Source organism: Vombatus ursinus, unplaced genomic scaffold (assembly GCF_900497805.2).
Source record: "Vombatus ursinus unplaced genomic scaffold, bare-nosed wombat genome assembly UNPS02014773.1, whole genome shotgun sequence".
Lineage (NCBI taxonomy): Eukaryota > Metazoa > Chordata > Mammalia > Diprotodontia > Vombatidae > Vombatus > Vombatus ursinus.
In genome coordinates, this window is record NW_020954551.1 from 38,735,427 (window position 1) to 38,756,923 (window position 21,497).

Genomic DNA, 21,497 nt, shown 5'->3' on the forward strand with positions numbered 1-21,497 from the left:
GATTGCTACTCCTGCTTTTTTATTAACTTCAGCTGAAGCATAATCGATTATGCTCCAGCTCCTTACCTTTACTCTGTGTGTCTCTCTCTGCTTCAAGTATTTTTCTTAAAAATAACATATTGTAGGATTCCAGTTTTTGATCCATTCTGCTGTCCGCTTCCATTTTATGGGAGAGTTCATCCCATTCACATTCACAGTTACAATTACTAACTGTGTATTTCCCTCCATCCTGTTTTTCCTCCTGTTTGTCCTCTCTCTCCTTTCACTCTTTCCCTCCCCATGTTTTGCTTCTGTCTACTGCTTCCCCTGGTCTGCCCTCTCTTCTGTCACTCTCTCTCCACCCAGCCCTACCTCTGCCCCCCCCATGCTTTATTTAATCTCCCCCCTCTCCTACTTTCCTGTCCAGTAAGATAGACTTCTATAATCAACTGATTGTGTATATTATGCCATCTTTGAGCCAGTACTGATGAGAGTAAGGTTCAAGCGATGCCCATTGCTCACCCTTCCATCTTTCCCTCCATTGTAATAGATTTTTTGTGCCTCTTCATATGAAATAATTTACCCCATTGTATCTCTCCCTTCCTTCTGCACCCAGTGTGCTCCTCTTTCTTATCCCTTATTTTTTTTATGTCATTCATTCCTTCAGATTCACCTTATACCTGTACCCTCTGTCTACTTATATTCCTTCTAGCTGTACTATTAGTGGTACAATTTTTAAGAATTACAAGTATTGGGGCAGCTAGGTGGTGCAGTGCATAGAGTACCACCCCTGAAGTCAGGAGGACCTGAGTTCAAATCTGGCCTCAGACCAAACACTTGACACTTACTAGCTGTGTGACCCTGGGCAAGTCGCTTAACCCCAACTGCCTAAAAAAATTACAAGTATCATCTTCCCATATAGGGATGTAAGCAGTTCAACTCCATTGAATCCCTTATGTTTTCTTTTCCCTTTTTTTTTTATTTACCTTTTTAGACTTCTCTTGGGTCTTGATATTGGATATCAAATTTTTTGTTCAATTCTAGCCTTTTTCTTATGAAAGCTTGAAGTCCTTCTATTTCATTGAATGACCATTTTTTCCCTTGAAGTATTATGCTTAATTTCATTGGATAGGTGATTTTTGGTTGTAGTCCTAGCTCCTTTGCCTTTTGTAATATCATGTTCCGTGTCCTCTGATCCTTTAATGTTGTAGCTGCTAAGTCTTGGGTAATTCTGATTGTGGCTTCCTGTTATTTGAATTGTTTCTTTCCAGCCACTTGCAGTATATTTTCCTGGACCTGATAGTTCTACAATTTGGATATAATGTTCCTCGGAGTTTTTATTTTGGGATCTCCTTCCTGAGGTGATCAGTGGATTCTTTCATCCTATTTTGCTCTCTGGTTTCAGGATATCAAGGCAGTATTCCTTGCTAATTTCTTGAAGGATGCTGTCCAGGTCCTCCTTTTGATTATGACTTTTCGTAGTCCAATGATTCTGACATTGTCTTTCCTGGATCTAGTTTCTAGGTCAGCTGTTTTTCCAATGAGATATTTTACATTTTCTTCTATTTTTTCATTCTTTTGAATTTGTTTGATTGATTCTTGATTTCTCATAGAGTCATCAGCTTCCACTTGCCCAATTCTAACTTTTAAGGAGTTATTTTCCTCAGTTAGATTTTGTACTTTCTTTTCCATTTGTCCAGTTGTACTTTTTAAGGAGTTATTTTCTTCAGCAGATATTTGTATTTCCTTTTCCATTTGGTCAATTCTGCTTTTTAAGCAGTTGTTTTCTTTTTCCAAGACGTTGACTCTATTTTCATAATTCTCTTATATCACTCTCATTTCTTTCCCCAATTTTTCTTCTATCTCTCTTCTATGATTTTTAAGCTCCTTTTTGAGCTCTTCCATGAGTTCTTTCTGGGCTTGAGATTGCTTCCTATTTTTCTCTGGAGTTTTCCTCATAGGTGTTTTGACATTGTTGTCCTCTTTTGAGTTTGTGTCTTGATCCTCCCTGTTACCATAATAATAATGGTCAACATAATAATGGTCAGATTCTTTTTTGTTGTTGTTGTTGTTTTTTGCTCATCTTTTTTGACCTTCTTCCTTTCTTTTAAATTTGAGCTCTGCTGCTAGGGTAGAAGGGGTACTGTGTCCGACTTCTTGTGCCAGGGGCTGCAGGTCCTGGCTGTTTACTTGGTGCTGTACTGATGTTGCCCTGATGCCCATGAGGGACCCTTGTGTCTGGTGCTGTGCTGAGGGGATGGGGTGGGGAGTGGCTGGCACTGCTGGAGGCTGTAGGGGTCTGGCAGCTGTAGGGATCCTAGTGCTGATGTCTGAGCTGGAAGTTGAGGTCAGTGGTTTTTCTGTGTTTCCCTGGGGCTACACTGAAGCACTCAGATCTGGCCTCTGGAGGCTGCGTGTTTGTCTAGGGCTATGCTGAGGCACATGGCAGGGTGGCATGGGAGTTGCCTGTTTGGTTAGGCATGTAGGGTTGGCATCTACCTTTATCCTGGGGCTATGCTGAAGCACATGGAGGTTTGGCCCCTGGAGGTTGCCTGTTTGCCCAGAGCTGTGCTGAAGCATGTGGTGGTTCTTGTAGCTGGAGTCTATTCATTACCCTGGCTATGCTAAGGCATGTGGCAAAGTCCTGGTATTGGCATTTGCCTGCTCCACCTCACTGGGGCTCAGGATCATCCACTGGTTTGCTGTGGTGGGGCTTGCTGCTGGTTTGCTGGGACACTTCCCATCCTGGCCTGGGCTCCCCTTTTATTCCAGTGAGACAAACCTTTCTTGCTGATCTTCCAAGTTTTTTGGGCTAAAAGACTGTTTCACCCCATCATTTTATTGCTTCTGCTGTTCCAGGAATTGTTTTGGGCCTCTATTTTATGGTTGTTTGGAGGTGAATATGGGAGAGTTACAGCAATTTACTGCTTACTCCACCATCTTGGCTCTGCCCATTCTCCCATCATTTTTTTTTTTAGGCAATTGGGGTTAAGTGACTTGCCCAGGGTCACACAGCTAGTAAGTGTCAAATGTTTGGTCTGAGGCCGGATTTGAACTCAGGTCCTTCTGACCTCAGGGCTGGTGCTGTATCCACTGCACCACCTAGCTGCCCCCCCCCATCATTCTTTAAGCCTAGAAACACTCATTGGTACTAAAGATTATTTTGTCTCATATTATTAGTCCTATTTATATATCCATCCCTTTATGCATTCAGCAAATAACTGTTGATTACCGATGACTGAGGAGGTAAGGTTCCTATATTCAAAAAGTTTCCAGTTTAATGGGAGATGGGTAGGATGGGGCATATATCCAAATAACATAATTTCATAGATGCATGAGAGGTAGCTAGGTGGTACAGTGGATAGAGTGCTAGATTTGGAGTCAGGAAGACCAGAGTTCAAATCCAGCCTCAGACTCTTACTAGCTATGGAAATGCAGGCAATCCACTTAAACCCAGCACCTACCTCACAGGATTGCTGTGAGGATCAAAGGAAATGATGTATGTGAAGTGCTTGGAAAAGCAGAAAGCACTATAAAATGGAAGCTGTTATCTGAAGCTTTGCACAGAGAGGATGTGACTCAATAAATACTTGTTGATAGAGGATTCCAGGAGATTATTCTGATGGGAGAAGGGTGAGGGAGGTCTGCCATAATGTAAAGGCTGATAGGAATCTCCCCACTCTCCTCAGGGGGGATCTAGTAGATTCACTAAGGAATTATATAAGCTATGATTTCTAGTGGAAAGAACTCTAGCTTTGTAGTCAGAGGACCTAGATTCAAATCCTAGCTCTATCACTTCCAACCTGTGTGACTATGTGCCCATTTCCCTCTTGGCATTGTGATTTTGGGCAAGTCACAACCTCTATGGTCTCCAGTCTCTTCATCTGTAAAATGAGGGAGCTGGACCAGATGAACTCAGAAGTCCCTTCCAACCCTACAACTATGGTCCTTCTCCATCTTTAAGTTCTGTCACAATGCCTAGAAGGAAATGGACACATAGCCCCCATTTTTGTGTTGGGAGTGTAGGGATGATAGATGGATAGCAACACAAGCTGTGTTCATGTATGAATGAGCTATCAGGGACTGAATAATTGTCAAAGATGTCTGTGGCAACTTCTCCCTTCCCCTTTCAATAAACCTACCTCCATTTCTATCCTAGAACTCTTAGCACTCCAAGGACTCTAATTCTGTCTCCTCCTCCAAGTACTTATCATGACCTCAACTGGCTACAGACCAATGCTCCTTTCTCTCAATTCTTCTCCAAAAGCCCTCAACAATATAGAGCTAATAACATCTTATAGTATTTCCCTTCTTCTAGGTATATTTCAATTATCATAGGGTACCCTGTGAGACCCCTAAATCTGCCATGATCTAAAGAAAAAAAGTTTTAATTATAGACTCTAAGGCACCAATGAGCACCATGGGAAAGCCCCTTTGATATTTACTTTCATTGTAATTTTGGGCAAGTCATTTCTCATTGAGCTTCATTTTCCTTCTCTATGAAATTGACCAGATGGCATCTGAGGTCCCTTTTAGATTTCGCTCTATGTTTTTATGTGAACCATGTTAGGATGTAAATCTATAGAATATATTTGGAGTCAGGGAAACTCTATCTGCCACCTTCCAACTCATACCATGTAAGCAGCTGTTTAATTTCCTCATTATTAAGGATTACCTGATTGTATGGGGATGTGGAGGGGTCACCCTAGAAGCCTCAGAAGTGATTCTGAATTTAAGAGGCATAGGAACATTTGAGTCAAAACTAGGGATGAACAGGGATGGACTTTTGGGATGGAAAAGCAAGAACTGGTCAACATAGTTAAAAATTGATATGCATTTTACAAATTGCAGAAAACCCACAGGAAAGGGAGTGCTCCAGGCTCAGGAGCACCTGTTAGCCAGGCTTCTTCACCCTTCCTGTCCCCTGATTTTTACCTGCTGACAGCAAAACAGAATTCATAAACTGAGACACTGTCTTCTGAAATCGTTTCTTAATCTCAACCAGTGCTCGGATCATCTTGGATGTCCTTTCTTCAGTGCCGCTTCTATAAGAATACTTGAAAGACCAAGAGGGGGAAATGCAGTCATTATTAGCCAAGAGCAGCATCTCATCCTTACCTGTAGAAAACCTGAGCTGTCTTGTGATGCAGGGAAATTGGAGGCACATTGACAGGGGTTCAGGATAATGAATATATCCTTTTAAAATTGTTTATCTTATTCTGAAAGATTCATCCCACTACCTCTGCTAGCGAGAAGGGACAATAAGCCCCCTTCCTCTAGTGGGCAGGGCTTCTAGCCTGACTGGACTTTCCAGAGGAGAATTTAAATCATATTTAGATCCTAGAGAATATGTTGTATTGGTTAGGGAGCCAACCTTGAAGCTAGGAAGACCTGGGGTTCTAGTCTAGCCTCTGACCCTGGGGAAGTCACTTAATCTCTTGGGGATATTGGCAACCCTTTAATAAGATTGCAGAGAAAGCACTGGTCTCTATTAAGTAGAGGGAGTTTTCTCTCCCAGAAACTCCCTAACCAACGAAATCACAAATGTACTCCCTATCCCTATCTAAACTCTTTGTTGCTAGATTTATGCTTCGACTGGGCTGCAGGATTTTAAAAGAATATTATTCTAAATGCAAATAGCCATTAACAAAAACAAGTGTTGAAATAAACAAATGAAAATAAGGAAGTTTTGTATGTGAGATCATTACTTATGGAGTGTAATGAGTGTATATTGTATTTACTCTAGTAAGACAGTAAGAAAAAATGTGCTCTTTGCTTCCATGTCATCTTCTGAATTCCTTTTCTTCTGTATATGTCTGAAGCTTGTTGCTATCATAGCCACAAATAAATGATTGAATAAAAAGCATTTATTAAATACATACACTGTGTTAAGTATTGGAGATACAAATAGAAAAGTGAGACTTTCTCTACTCTCAACGAGCTCACACACTAATGGGGAAAGAAAACAGTAGGAGGTTTCAGCCAAAAGTCAGATGGAAAGGCCTTATAGTTCTTAGGGTGCAGCAGCAAATCAGTTAAGTGATGTATCTTCTAGTTAATGTTATGCTCCTGGTAAGACCACATCTATTTCTGATGCTGAACCATTTGACAGTACTAAAGACTTGGTGACGAGAACTTGCTTTTCCAGATATTCAATATAGGTTCTGTGAGGCACTGGGGGCTTCAGAACCTGCAGAAGCAATGAACAGGCAGCAACTGCACAAAGAATGCTGCATTGAATGATGACTTCAGTAACTGGGCTGGAAGTAGGGCTGGTGGTCTGAGGAGGCACTTCTATTCCTAGAGCTCTTGGGCTTCTTATTCACTCAATTAATCTAGCATTTATTAAGCACCTTCTATGTGCTAGCATTGTGCTGGGTGCTGGGAATACAAAGACAGAAGTGATACAGTCCCTGTTTTCGAGGAACTTATATTCTATATGTGGGGATAAATGGCTAAATAAATACAGGCTATGTAAAAAAAAATTCACAAAGCATATCTGCCCAGTTGTTGGACATATCAGCTGTTTGCCATTTTTCATTTTTAAATTTCACTTTATTTTGTTTTGTTTTGCTATTATGAATAATGTTGTTATGACTATCTGAGCAGAGAGGGATATCTTTACCCCTTCTCCCTCATAACACTATCAGGACATATTGTCCCAGAAATGAGATATTTGAGTCAAAGGGAATGGACATCTTTTATAGATTTTGAGCTGGAAGGTGCCTCAGAGGTCAATACTCCAACTTCCTTATTTTACAGAAGAGGAAACTGAGGCCAAAGAAGCTGTAAGCTCCTCAAGTGCAGGGACCATTTTGCTTTTGTCTTTATATCCCCAGAATTTGGCACATAGTAGGCCTAAATGCTTGTTGATTACTTGACTGATTTTTCCCCACTGTAGCATACTATCTTTTATTTGCAGGTCTTACTATAAATTGCCATATTGATTCATTTGTAGGACATCTGGTTAATCTCCCTTAGTCCATGGTACTGGATGAAAATGAGGCTAGGTTCCAGAGGCAATCCCTGAAGTCGTGCCATAGTTGCATTCTTCAGTGAATCCCTGACCCTGCTAAATGGGCTAATCTTCTCAGATTCTGCAGAACAATAGCCCCCTTCTGAAAAAAAAGTGACTATGAATTATAGAGTATATCTAAGACCAGGGAGCTGGAAGAATTTAAGGTAACATATAAATATGGAAGTTTCAGTATTTTATAGCACCTAGCATGGGATCTCACATGTAGCAAATATTCAATATTTTCTAAAAGAATAACTCATTGAATCTTAAAATATGTATTGGAAGATGATGGAGACTTTTAATAAAGACTTCCTTATAGATTGACATCAACCCATAGCCATACTCTTTGATACCAGAAATTCAAATAGTTCTCAATCTTCCCTTTGGTATGGCTATCTAGACCACATATTTCCATTTTGTCCACAAGGATAACATGTAAAAATTTGTCAGATACTTCACTGAAATCTACAGAATTCTCCAGATCTTCGTTCCAGGAACCACATAAAAAAGGAGAATGATCTGCACTTAAGGAAGCTATACCGACTTTTTGTGTCCACTGCTTCCTTTCCTAGATGCTCACTATCCAGCCCTTTGATAAGTCATTCTAGAATTTTTTCCAGGATTCAGAGCCAAATTCACTAACCCATAGTTTGCAGAATCTGCTTTCTTCCTTCTTCTTTTTGGAAAACTGGAACACCATCTCATTCTGAGCTCCAGTGCTCCTGACACCTCTTCCAGCAATTTGTCACACTTTTTGCATTCATCTTCCATTTCCTGACCTTGCTTCCATTTTTTATAAATATCTCTTTAAATCCAAGTTGGCTGATGATCACTTTGTGCATCCATATTGGTTTCTTTAAACTTTCCATTTACTTTCTTACAAAAATTATTTCTGTTTGGGTCTTCAGAATTTTCTTCTTCTTAGATTCTGAGATTTCTATCCTTCCTAGGTTGACTTACCCTGCAGAAATTTAGGCTTTGTGAAACTATTTATATTTGCTCTAAATCTTTTGGAGTCTGCTTTTATAAAATCTAAAGTATTTGTCAAACATTTCCTGGCTTTCATTGACATTGTCACAAATTCCAATATGAAGTGCTAACTTCCCCCAATGTGTTAATCATTTCCATTTCAGCAGCCACCTCCCTCTTGTTGGTCAGAATCAAGTCTAGAAGAGCAGTTTTTTTCATCCTTTGCTCTACCTTGTGAATGATGAAATTAGCATAAAGCACCATCATCATTAGCTATTCTACTTTTAACAGAGAATGCTCCAGCAAATGTTCAGAAAATTAAGTCCCCTATCAATACCATATCATGCCTCTGAGCCAGGCTTCTGATATTTACCCAATTGCCCATTTACTTTTTCCTCTCATTCAGATGGTCTGTATTATACAATTATGACAATTATGACTTTCATTTTTCCCTCCGTTGATCTTCACCAAAGTGCTTTCCATCATGTTTTCCCACTCACTATATTTACATTTTGTTTTTCAATAAAGAAGCTCAGTTTTAAAGAAGAAAGGAAAACAAAACACTTGTAATAAATATACATAGCTGAACAAAACAAAGTTCCATATTGTCCAGGTCCAAAAATGTATGTCTCAATCTGTGTCTTGAATCCATTAACCTTCTATTAGGAAGTGGGTAAAAAAACTTATGACCATCAAATCTCTCTGTCTCTCTCTTTCTCTCTCTCTCTCTATCTCTCTCTCTCTCCCTCCTTGTCTTCCATTGGGAAGAAGTAATGAAAATAACACCTGTACCCCTAAAACTTTCAATTTCTTGGCCAAGACTTTATAATCCCTAGCTATGCTTTGCACGGCTCTTCTGACAATATTATTTGTCCCTACACAAACTGCCAGAAGCTCATAGTAGTGATCAGGTTTGTAAAGTCTTGGAAGATTCATCATGTCTCACAATATGCCCTCATTAGGCCACAGATGTCTATATTATTAATTCCAGGTTGAAAAATAGCTGCTTTGATATTGCTCAGCAGAAAGTTTCCAACCAATGAAGTCACTTATTTCATTGTTCTTTGATGCTTCATTATGTCATCCCTCTCTTCATGGCACCTGTGGGTCTACATTATTGCTCTTTGGAGCAGAAACTGCTCCTTAAACTTCAGAGGCACCAACTACCCCTTCATGAGACAAAACATAACTTGTTTGAAGCCATGGGTTCTTGACTCTCATTCTGTGTTTGATCTACCACGCCACACAGCTTCAATAAAGGAAGGAGCAAGAAAACACACATGGAACCTTGGAGTTGGAAGAGACTTCAGGGATTATGCACTCCAATCCAGTCCTGAATAAGAACCCCACCCCCACAACGTTCCTAAAAAATAGTTAGGCAACCTCCCTTTGAAGAATCTGGAGGAAGTAAGAATAAATAACTCTCAGAAAGGGGAGGGGAGGGGCAGCTAGGTGGTGCAGTGGATAGAGCACTGGCCCTGAAGTCAGGAGGACCTGAGTTCAAATCCGGCCTCAGACCAAACGCTTGACACTTACTAGCTGTGTGATGCTGGGCAAGTCACTTAACCTCAATTGCCTTAAAAAAAAGAAAGGGGAGGGGAGAGGGAAGTCTACACCAAATAGCCTGGAAATACCCTCATCAAACAATAATATAGAATCATAGAACCTTATTGTTGGGGGGTCTTTACATGTCATCACATCCAAGATCCCCTAATGGTTACAATGTGGATAAAACATTATCTATTAGAGAATATGCCCCTTCAGTTAGGCATGAGAGTCTTCTCTGATTAAACAAAATCTTCCTAAATGCAAGAAAACTGGAAGCTCTGAAATAAGAGGTACTGTTAGAACTGCAATCCATCCCACAATCGAAAGGATGTACCAATTAATAGGAAAAAAACTGAAAAATCCATCAATAGGACAGCCCATAGTGCCTGTCTTTTGGGCCAATAAAACATTTAAATTGACGAGCTGCCTACTTTCCAAAGCACAGCTGCATATAAATATTTAGTGGAAAACCAGGCTATGGGACCCTTAAAAGCTGTGCTTGCTTTGAAGGCAGTTTTCGCTGTTGCTCCAACTGGGTTGGTCTTCACTGTGCTATGGGTGCCTGGGGAGGCCATTTAATAAGGTTCCTTGTGACAGAGTTTTTAAAGGGGAAGAAAGGAGGGGGAAACTCATTGTTCATCTGCTTCCTTTTCAAGAAATATTTGCTTTTGCTGGCAAGTCATAAACCCCAGTCTGAGGATTGGAAAACAGACGAGCAAAGGAAGAAGAGTTGGATTCCTTGAGTTGGACACAGTGATGAGAAATCCAAAGCCAGTATACCAAGTACTTTTCTTTTTGAATATATTTATCATGCCAACTTTTAAACTAATTTGTTTATGTGGAAACAGCCAGATATAAAATTATGGAGTAGGTAAAGTTTTTCTTAAGAGTATCACAATTTCTCATACTACCTTCTATTCCCTTTCTATCATATCTCCCCTTTCTGTTACTGGATTTGGTGTCATAGGTCCAGGATTCAAATCTTAGTTCTGCCACTTATAATGTGACCCCTAACGGGTCACTTGACCTCTCTGGGGCCTCAGTTTTCTCATCTGTAAAATAATCATTTTGAACAAGATGGCACCTGAAGTGGTTGCCATTTTTAAATTTATTATCCTATAATTTGATGTGACTTTAATCACTTCATATCCTTTGGCTTTAGGATCTATAAAGCCAGGGATTTGGACTAGATAATTTATAATTTGCATTTCCCACCTATAATTAAATTAAATCAAATTAAATTTAGCTAGTATTTATCAAGTACCTACTATGTATAAGGCACTGTGCTAAAGTTAGAAATGCCAAATAAAAAGTTCTCAAGGAATTGATAGTCTACTGGTTGAGTAGGGGCTATGACAATATAGATATAGGTAAATAAATACAAGGGGTCCCAAAAGTTTTAGGGCAGTTGTAAATTTTAGTACTTAAAACTGTACTAAGCTACCTGGGACACCCTGGACAAAATAACATGAGGAAGAAGAAAAACACCAATAGCTAGGGGAATTCTCATAGGAGGTGGCACCTTAACTGAGTGTTAAAGGCCAATAATTCTAAGAGGCCGAAGTGAGGAGGGAGTACATTCCAAGAATGGGTGACAGCTGATAGAAAGGCAAGAGATAGAATGCCTAGTTCAGAGAACAGCAAGTAAAGCACTTTGGATAGAACACAGAATACTTGAAGAGCATGTCAATAATCCTGGAGAGGTAGGTTGGAGACGGCCCATGAGGGAATTTAAATACCAAGCTGAGAAATTTGTATTTTATTCTAGGATCAATAGAGTCACTGAATATTCTTAAGCAAGGAATGACATGGTCAGATCTGTACTTTAGGAAGATTATTTTGTCAAATTGAATTGGAGAGAGGAGAGACCAGAAGCGTAGGGAAATCAATTAGGAGGCTACTGTAGTAGTCTAGGTAAGGAGTGATGAGGGCCTGAACTAAGTTGATAGCTGGAGAGAATGGAGATAGATGTGAGAGATGTTGTAGAGAAAGAATGGAAATGGCATGGAATTGGCCACTGATTGGGGTATGTGAGTGAGAGCAAAATCAAGGATGCTACTCTTCTAAGATTACAAAGCAGAGTGAATGAAAGGATGGTAATTCCAGAAACAGACAAAAGTACAATGTCTGGCACATAGAATGCATTTAATATGTTTGTTGAACTTAATTGAATTAAATTTTGCAAGAGGGATAGATTTGGTGAGGGGAGGGAGATAGGATGAGTTCTGTTTTGGATGTGCTGAGTTTGATATGCTGATGGAGCTGTCCACCAGGAACCTGGTGCTGAAATTCTATGAGTCTCACCACTTCTACTCGATGTTATGACATTCTGTTGGCCTGTGGTAACTTCGAGTCTCTCACTATGGCACCTACCTAAGCTGTCCTCTTAGTCTTATATTCCAGACATTTCTTTTCATTTTTGTCCTACCTATGTCTCATTTCTTCTCAGTCACAGTCTCTGCTAACTGACAATGGGTGGTAATAGGTAAAGCTGACAAACTGATCATGACTTTGGGTCTAATACTTATATTTATACTGAGCAGCCTCAAAATTTAAAGATGAAAGAACAGGTTCAAAGAGGATGACTGACTTGCCTGTAATCAAATACGTTGGATTCAGAGGTAGGATTTGAACTCAGGTCCTCTGGCTCTAGATTCAATGTTTATTATTAGTCACTTAACTTTTCTGAGCCTAGGTTTTCTCATTTGTAAAATGGGGATAAACAATACCTATAGTTCTTGTATTTTAGACTTAAAGGAGTTAATGCTTATAAAACATTTTATAAACCTTTAACATGTTATAGAAATGCCAGTTATTACTATTACTATAATTAGAAATACTGTCTTCCATACCACAGCATGCTATGGCAAAAATAATGATGTCATAAGAATAATGACTCTTGTGTTAATGGTACTACACTGACAAAAGTTTTCTGAATTTGACCAGATTGGGAACTTACGACAGGCAAACCTAGCCTTTGTCTTGGTTATATTTTGAGAATTTCATTTTTCAGTCCAAAAGGAAATAAAGCAGCATTTCTTTTCATTCCATAAAGAGTTGTCTCAATCTCCCCCATCTCCAAATTCCAAATGTGCTTAGTCTGTATCACACACTGGACACTTGACTTGTGATATCCTATGGCTATTTTATGCACATGTATTTTCTCTACCCCTTCATCTTGTAAGTGTTTTGAGATCAAAGGCTATACCTTTCTTAATCCACCCAATCTAGCACCATGCTAGGCACCCAGTAGATACCTGAGGAATATTTGTTGAATTTATTGGAACTTAATCAATTTGAAGTCTTAATTTTTGTTTCAGTCCCAGTTAGTCTCTTTTAGGGCCAGAACTTTTACAAAGCAATCTTATTAGGAGGTAATGGACTTGAACAAGTCCCTTATCACTGCAGCAACTGGTGGCTAGACACAGAATCAAGGAATTAGTAGGGGAGAAAGAGAGTGCTTCTGTCAGCTGATACTAAAAAAAAAAGAGTTCAGGCTCATAGATACATAGATACAAGCAATGGAACCCTATATCCATATAATCTTCAAGGGAAAATTGACAGGAGTACCCCAACTCACTATGATTCAGCCCTTTTGGCCACATTATCCTTTTTTTTTTTATACTTCTCTTTTCCTTCAAGACTGCCCTTTAAATTCAGCTTAATCAGATTTCACCCAGATAAACTTGCTGGGATACCAGCATAGAGGATGATTTATGCCAGGGCTGTATGGATGTCACTGGGCCCATATCTAGGCATAGAGGGGGAATATAGCTTAATGATCTCAGTGTGGTCCTTGGTAATCCCTTGGAAAGTTGGGTTTAACTTGGCCAACTATGTGCTAGGGTCATCATAATGATCAATAAAATTGGAGACAAGGGTAATTGTTACCATCTTGTATGACCTTGAGTAATTCACTTCTCTTTTCTGGCCCTTACTTTGCCTTCTCTGTCAAAAGGCAGGGTATCAGACTAGATGAGCTCTAAGGTTCCTTCTTAGTTGCAATCTTATGATCTTACCCGCTTCTCAGGGGGCGCTCCATGTGGACAATCTGTGGGTGAAATGACTAGAGTCACATTCTCATTCAGGGCACTGAAGGTGATGCTTATGGAATCTTGATTGTGTATCTTCAGTTTAATTTGTTCATTCATCTACAGAAAAATGGGGAAGGTGTTATTGCCCTAATCATCCCTGGTTGTCCTTTCCTGACCATAAAGTGAAATTTGTTGAAGGTCCGTTGTTCTGCTCTGTATGAGTTAAAAGGCAAATGCACAAATTTGTCTCATGATATATATCTACAAATGACTCCTGCCCAGCTTCAGAGAAACTTTTGAGCCCTAGAGAACCAGTAAAGAAATGCTCCTCCCCTACACACACACACACACACACACATACACACACACACACCAGGAAATAGTTCTACTATCTTTCTTCTGATTTTTAGTCACCAAAATGAAGTCCTGAAAGTCTCATCATCTTTCAGATCTCTTCTAACTGGGATCCTTGTAATGTAAGACAAGGCAGTCTCTGGTTTCTTGCCATATGAGTGGTAGGGACAAGAAGTTCAATGAGTTCAGTAGTGACAAAGACAGATCACTGTGGACTGGGAAGGCTTCCTGGAAGAAATGGGACTGAATATATGCCTTAAAGGCTGGATAGGTAAGGATGGGCCATCCAGAGATGAGAGGGCATTCAGAATGGGAAGAGGAGCATGGGCAAAGTTGTGAAGATGAGAAAGTATGATATTTCATGGAACAATATATAAACCACCTGAAGTTGTTAGGCAGAATGGTAGGATGAAAGTAATATTCAAGGATGATAATTACTAAGGTCCCTTACAACTCTGAGAAGCAATGCATGGTAGGGGCTTGTGGGAGGGGCTAAATGGTGGTGTAAAATTAGGAAATTTGAAAGTAGGAGGCCAGTTAGGAAGATTTCTTTTCAGTAAACTCTAATAGTACTTGTTTTCTAGATCTCTCTTTCTGGCCTTAAACTATATACTGAATTGCTATGTTATTGTTATTTTTCTTCTTCGTGGGTAGATAAGCTCCTTGAAATTAGAGACTATGCCTTATTCATCATGGTATCCTCTATGGGTCCTAGAACAGGATTGGGCACACAATAGGTACTTAACAAATGAATGAAATCTCTGATGGGGCCCAGGCTGCTTGCAAAAACATTCTTCTCTGAATTAAGTTCTAATGGGTCTTGGGGAGTTACAGACACTCTTCCTCCATTGAAGGAATGAATAAAACTCTAGTGGATCCCAGGGCAATCTCAGAAAGATATAATTCTCCTTCATAATGTATGGGAAAAGCTACATAGTCCTGACCATTAATACATACTTGCACTCTATGAATTGGCGGTATTGTCTCCTACCTTATACTCTAATGATGTCAAGGTTCGCTTCTTGGAGGTCCAACTCCATTTGTGAACTGTATGTCCCGTAGTGTCTTTTATACACCCTCCCTCATGATTCATCATAAATAGACATGGATAGCTGAGAGAAAACACAGAAGGATGAGCTGAGGGAAGTGAGGGTATATCTTCTGATGGGACTTCCTTTCATGAGTTCTAGGGAAAAGGGGAGAGAGGGAGGTTGTTTCCTCTTTCCCTAAGCTACATATAGGGAGGTAGAGGCAAAGAAGGACAAGTACCAGGGCTAAAAGCCATGGAAGATGTTTATCCTAATGGATTTTACTGTAACAAGTGGCATTTTTCTTGGTTGTCTCAGCCCCTCAGGATCTCCCAAGGGTGATCCAGAGAGGGGAAGAGGGTGTGTCAGATTCCAGGACATGTTTACCATATATCATCACCATCTTCCTTTGATACTCTCCTATGACATAGAACAGTCCTTGATGATAGAAATGTCCCAGAATCTGTTTTCTCTTGTTACTCTCTCTAAATCACCTGAACTCTGGAGAGATTCAAGAGACAAGAAAGCAACATCCACTCCCTACCTCTCCCACCCATACACACAATATACTATATTGGGGCTCAGAGCAGAGCCTTGAATCCACAGGCTTCCTTGTATTACAGTCCCATACTGAAAGAAATAAAAATCATCAGGGAAACAAGGCAAGAGACACTCCCCAACTCCTCAAGCAGATTTGTATGTCTTACATCCTATTTCTGCTGCTTTGAAAAAAAATGCCTGGGAGAGGTCCTTTGGGCTATAGCAGATAGACTATGAAAGTGGAAAAGCACTTCATTTTCAAAGCTTGACTCTGTGTAGTGGTAAGGGTAGGATCAAATAGAGTGAGAGGCTCCAAACTTCACTGTAAGTTGACCCACCCTTCAAGGAATATAAAGTGTCATGGGAGCCCAGATTTAGAGCTGAAAGGGGCTTCAAAGATCATCTCATCCAATAATGTCTAACTCAAATAGAAACAAATCTCTGCAAACCACACATTGACTTGTTCAGTCATTTCAGTCATGCCCGACTCTTTGTGACCCCATTTGGAGTTTTCTTGATAAAGATACTAGAATGGTTTGCCATTTCCTTCTCCAGCTTATTTTATCAGTTGAGTAAACTGAGTCAAACAGGGTTAAGTGACTTGCCCAGGGTCACACAGCTAGTGTCAAGTGTGTGAAGCCAGATTTGAACTCAGGCCCTCCCAACTCCAAGGCTGAAGCTCTATCCACTGTACCACCTAGCTGCCCCAATAAATGTTTTTTTCCCTTGATTTTTGTTTTCATTCAGATTTTACATCATCAGTATCACTGTTTCTAATAATAAACTCACTGGTTCTTGAGGTTATATTGCACACTTCCATGGCCTTCAGCAGTAAACAGACCCATGATGGGGAAGTTTGGTGTATCATTGAAAATGCAGGTTGTGTATCTTCCCTTGCAGCATGTAGGAATCTGACACACAGCAATATGTCCTGAAGGATAGCTGATGGGGACAGTCAAGTCAGATAAAGAGAAATTTCTCAGGTCTCTTGATGGGACCCAGTAAGCTACAGAAAAAAGCATGCTAGATCTGGAGCCAAAAGATTTAGATTCAAATCCCAGTTCTACCACTTATTAGCTATATGACCTTGGGCAAGTAATTAAATCTCTTCAGACCTCAGTTTCCTTATCTATAAACCAAGGAGGGTGGGTAAGATTATGTGAAGGATCTGAGAATGATTTGCCTAAGAAAGACAAGACTCAGGTCTTCCAGGTCTTGATGTTATGTTTAACACACTGACCTTGGGTGCCACCCTTATTGGGTGCTCCTTATTTTCTTAATCTTATTTTTATTGCTCTTTTGCTTTTACATTGCCTTCACTTTTTACACACTCTCCCCCCCAACTGCCCCAATGCCTCACAGCCATCCATTATAACAAAGATTTCAAAAGAAGGGGGAAAACAATTCAAAGAAACCAATCAATCAGAAAAACTAATCTCAACTGGATCTGACAGCATTTACAATATTCCATACTCATAGTTTCCCACCATTGCAAAAGGGGGAGGAAGAATGTACCTTTTTTTTTCATTCTTTCCCTGCTTCTTGGACACCTTCTTCTGATGAACCTGTAGGAGCTCCCCATATTACCTTAGATGCTTTCTAGCGTGAGAGATTCAACAGGATTGACCTTGGAGAACTTTCCCTTCCACTGTGATCTATCTATGTTCCTTTCCATAAGCAAAAATGGCTTTATACATAGGAGGAATAGCAAACTACCTTCATAGCATGATGGCAGGAAAGGCACCTTATGGTCTGCTATGTTCCCCTTCACTTGTCCAGTCTAGTCATGTTTCACTTTATTCCCTACTCTTCTCATCCACAGTCACCTTCTGCCTTGCTACACATACCATCCTTCCATTTCCCTCTTCTTTCCTCTTTCCAGTTATAGAGCCATAATTCAAACCAAGCCAGCCAAAAGGTGTGTCCATGTATGCCACTCCAATAACTTTCCAAATCAAGATAACCCCTCCTCTATCACCATTGTCTACTTCAATTAAAATGTAAGCTCCTCGAGGGCAGGCACTTTCAGGCCAGAGTGCTTGGCACTTAGTAAGTACTTAATAAATGTGTTATATTCATTCATTCATTTGGAATAATAATCCTTCAAATACTTGGAGACCCCTCTCAGACATCACTTAACTTTTTCTCCAGAATTGTTTTCCATCAATCCTCTTACACCAGGCCTTTAGCTTGAGGCTTTGATCTCTGTTCAAATAATAACTTCCATTCATATGGCACTTTAACATTTTCATACCACTTTACATTCATGATGTCATTCTGAGCTTCAGAGCAAGTGGGGCAGGTAGGTACTAGAGATATTATTGCTTCCACTTTACTGATGAGATTACTAAGGCTTAGAGAGGTCAAGTGACTCGCCCAGGGTTACACAGATACTAAGCATCAGAAACAGGAGACACACTTCTTCCTGTCTCCCAGTCCTGGACTTTGTCCTCACACCATGACTGTGAACATCCCTTGAAAAGGGGCAGGAGGAGGATTTCTCTAAGTTCATAGGATCACATGTTTAGAACTGGAATGGAATTTGTAGATAATCTAGTCTAACCATCTCATTTTCTGGATGAAGAAACTGAAGCCCTGGGACATGCTCAAGGTCATACAAGTATTTAGTAGCAGAAGGAGGATTGGAACTCACTTTCCCAGACTCTGAATCCAGTGCTCTTGACATTTCTGAGTGAATGAAGGATCTGAACTTGAAGCAGTAGAGAGAGAAGAGAAACCTAGATGGTAGGAACATGCCGTAGAGCACTGACAAACTTTGTAGTCACCATTTTGCTGAGGTGGGGCACTTGCCCCTGAATATTATACCTACGTAAGGAGTCAGTGGTTTACAGAAACTAGGGCTAATACCTTCCAACCCTAACATAACATTTGACTTCATGGCCTTCCTCCCAGGTCCATTGTATCATTGTCACCTGAAATGATTCTGGTGTCCAACTGTTGATGATGCTGATGGCGCTCTTTGGGAGCTAAGACAGATAAGTGTCACCCAAATATTTCCACCCACCTAAAGAAAGATCTGCTGCTGGAAATGCATGGAAGAGTGTTTTGGCCAGCCCAGTGCAAACTCAAAAAATAAATTGTAGCTACAGAACTGAGAGGGACCTTAGAGATGATTTAGCTCCAACTCCTTCATTTTATAGAGGAGGAAACAGAAGAGATTAAATAACTTTCCTAAGGCCAGAGTCAGGATTTGAACCCAAATCTTCTGACTCTAACTCTAGCACTCTCTCAGAATGTTAAAGGGGAGGAATCATAGAGATCATTTAGCCCAACTCTTTCGTTTTACAGAAAAGGAAACCTAGTCTCAGAGAGGTTCAGTGATTTGCCCAAGGTCATACAGAGAATGAATAACCCAGCCAGGATCAGAAGAATCCAGGTCTTAGATTCCCATCATATAAATCTAGTCACCATTAGTAGAACTTTAATTAGCAATTTTCAGGCCTAAAATATACTCTCAAGTCAATTTTTGAAGCCAGCTTTGATGGGAGTAGGTGGCTAGGAGGATAAATGGATAGAGCACAGGGTTTGGATTTGGGAAGACCCAAGTTCAAATCCAGCCTCAGACATATACTAGCTGTGTGACTCTGGGCAAATTACTTACCCTTTTTGCCTCAGTTTTCTCATCCGTAAAATGAGCTGGACACAGAAATGGCAAACTACTCTAGTATGTTTGCTAAGAAAACCCCATATAGGGTCAGACATTTGGACATGACTGAAAAATGACTGAAATTGATGGAGTAGTGGAGAGAAACTTCTGGACACTTCTCTGTGGTTGTGACATAGGGATAGGGGTGGACAGAAGCTCCAGGACACTATGAAATCACCCTTAGGAAGGCCCTAGAGGATAGAGGGATATGAGGGTGGGTCAAGCAAGAGCTTTCATCTGGGGTAAGGGAATGGGAAATCCCATATTGTAGCTTCCTATTTTTTTTAAGTATTGATATCTTGTGTTTTAATATCACCTTCATATATAGATAAATCCTTTCCTATCTATCCAAGGAGCCCTTTCTTGCAACAAAGAATAAAAAAGAGGAAAAAAAATCAGTTCTACAAAACTAACCAACACATCAACTGAGTCTGATAACATATGCAATGTTAACTCCCATAGTTCTTTAACTGTGTAAGGAGAGTTGCCTTTTTTCATTTCTTTTCAGGGGTCAAGCTTGATCATTATAATTATATAAGTAGCTTAACCAATTAGTCCTGCTAACTAGGTGCTAATTAGATGCTAAGCTCAGCTCTTTCTTGGGCTGCCACAGGGATCCTTAAAGAAAGGCAGAGCTCATGCTATTCACCTCTGGGCTGAGAGGTGGTGGACTAATATGTAGAATGAGACACATTTTGGGGCATGTCCAATAGGGAATTCATTTTGCTTGACTATGCATATTTGTTATAAAGGTTTTTTTTCTTTTTTTCCCCATGAGTGGGAGAAAGAAAATGCTTGATAACTGAAAAAAATTTAATTAAAATAGAAGGCAAATTCCTCTAGTGCTACCACCCTCCCAACTGATGACTTTTGACCATCAAGATGGGCTCACCATTGAGATGACAGGATACTAGCCTGTGCACAACTAGTCACAACCAATGCAAAGCTTGGGTCTTACTTGGCAAACCAGCAAGTTTTTTGTGGTCTCAGTATGGGTGGGAGTGGTGGGGCCAAGAGCCAGGTAGATAATCCTGCTAGCAAACAAAGACTTTTGATGGGGTGGAATACTGTGCTTACATTATAAATATTTCATCACCCTCTCCTGGCTAGCTTATATGAACCTAATTCATGGACATCTTCATGGGGCACCAGGGCAGTTGATCCTATTAAATTCAGTGAAGAGCTGGAAAAGGATAATGCAGGCAGGGGGGAAAAACCCACTTGAATGAGCCCTCTGTGTTTAATATACTACTATACATTTGGAAGCTGAGGCTGAATAAAGTGTGATGAATGGATTCATTTAGGCTAGAGAAATAATGTGACATCTTTGACTAGGAGTTTAAATTCTGAATTCCCAGTTCGGCTAAAAGGCCAAATTGAGCTTGAGTTCCTGAAGCAGCCTGGGAGGATGCCTGCCTGTGTCCTCTAGCCCCTTAGGAAGGTTGCTAAGCCAACTCAGACAATTTTTTTTTTTATTTCTCCAGGGCCGGAGGCCTCTGAGCAGGAAGAGGAATTATTCAAATTGATCCCCTGATGCTTTTACCAAAAAAAAAAAAAGGAAGAAGAAAGAAACAATCAAAAATGGCATCATTCAGCTATCCCTGGGAAGGGTAGTTGGCTGGAGGGGAAAGGGCACTAGCCTGGGATGGAGGGCTAGACCTGGGTGTCTGACTTTGGGTAAGTCACTTTCCTGGGCCCCAGTTTCCTCTGTCAAATAAGAGGGTTGGGCAAAGTGATCTCTAAGGTCTCACCCAGCTGTGACATTCAAGGATTAATCCATAATGCATAGGTGTGATAGGGGTGATGGTGGGGGGGAGCTGATCTGTTGGATTAGTTTACCTCCAACAGAGCTGGGCATGCACTTTCTGTGGGCTGTGCACTCTGGTCCCTTGCTGAGCGCCTGCACTTTTTTCTGGGATAACAAAGCAGCTTCTAATAGGTCACCAAGAATCCCCAGGGCTACACTTCTAAGACCTCAAGCCAAATACCAAAGTCAATGGAGTCTGTCTTTGCCTTGGAACCCCCATCACTGAGGTGCCCAGTATCTTCAAGTCACCTTTGAGACCAGAGTTCAAATCTGGACTCAGGCACTTTATAGTTGTGTGTGTGACCTTGTACAAGTCACTTAATCACTATTTGCCTCAGTTTCCTCAACTGTAAAATGAGGATAACAACAGCATCTACCTCACAGTATTGAGAAGATCAAAGGAGATATTTGCAAAATGCTTAGCACAATGCCTAACACATAGTAGGTGATTGACAAATTTATCCTTCCTTTCCTTTCCTTCTTCCCTTCCCTTCTTCCTTTTCCTTCTTCCTTCCTTCCTTCCTTCCTTCCTTCCTTCCTTCCTTCCTTCCTT

At 40.4% G+C, this 21,497-nt stretch overlaps 1 protein-coding gene across 1 annotated transcript in view; it reads right to left on the reverse strand.

Moving 5' to 3' along the window:
• The window catches only part of CUNH3orf20 (chromosome unknown C3orf20 homolog), a 244,987-nt gene that overhangs the window by 196,348 nt on the left and 27,142 nt on the right, over positions 1–21,497 (reverse strand). Inside the window, exons 8-11 of the mRNA XM_027863803.1 lie at positions 16,260–16,412; positions 14,894–15,014; positions 13,534–13,665; positions 4,915–5,035 (exon numbers count right to left, since the gene is read on the reverse strand). Of these exons, the coding sequence (XP_027719604.1) occupies positions 4,915–5,035; positions 13,534–13,665; positions 14,894–15,014; positions 16,260–16,412 (527 nt within the window). The remainder of the gene's footprint in view (positions 1–4,914; positions 5,036–13,533; positions 13,666–14,893; positions 15,015–16,259; positions 16,413–21,497) is intronic.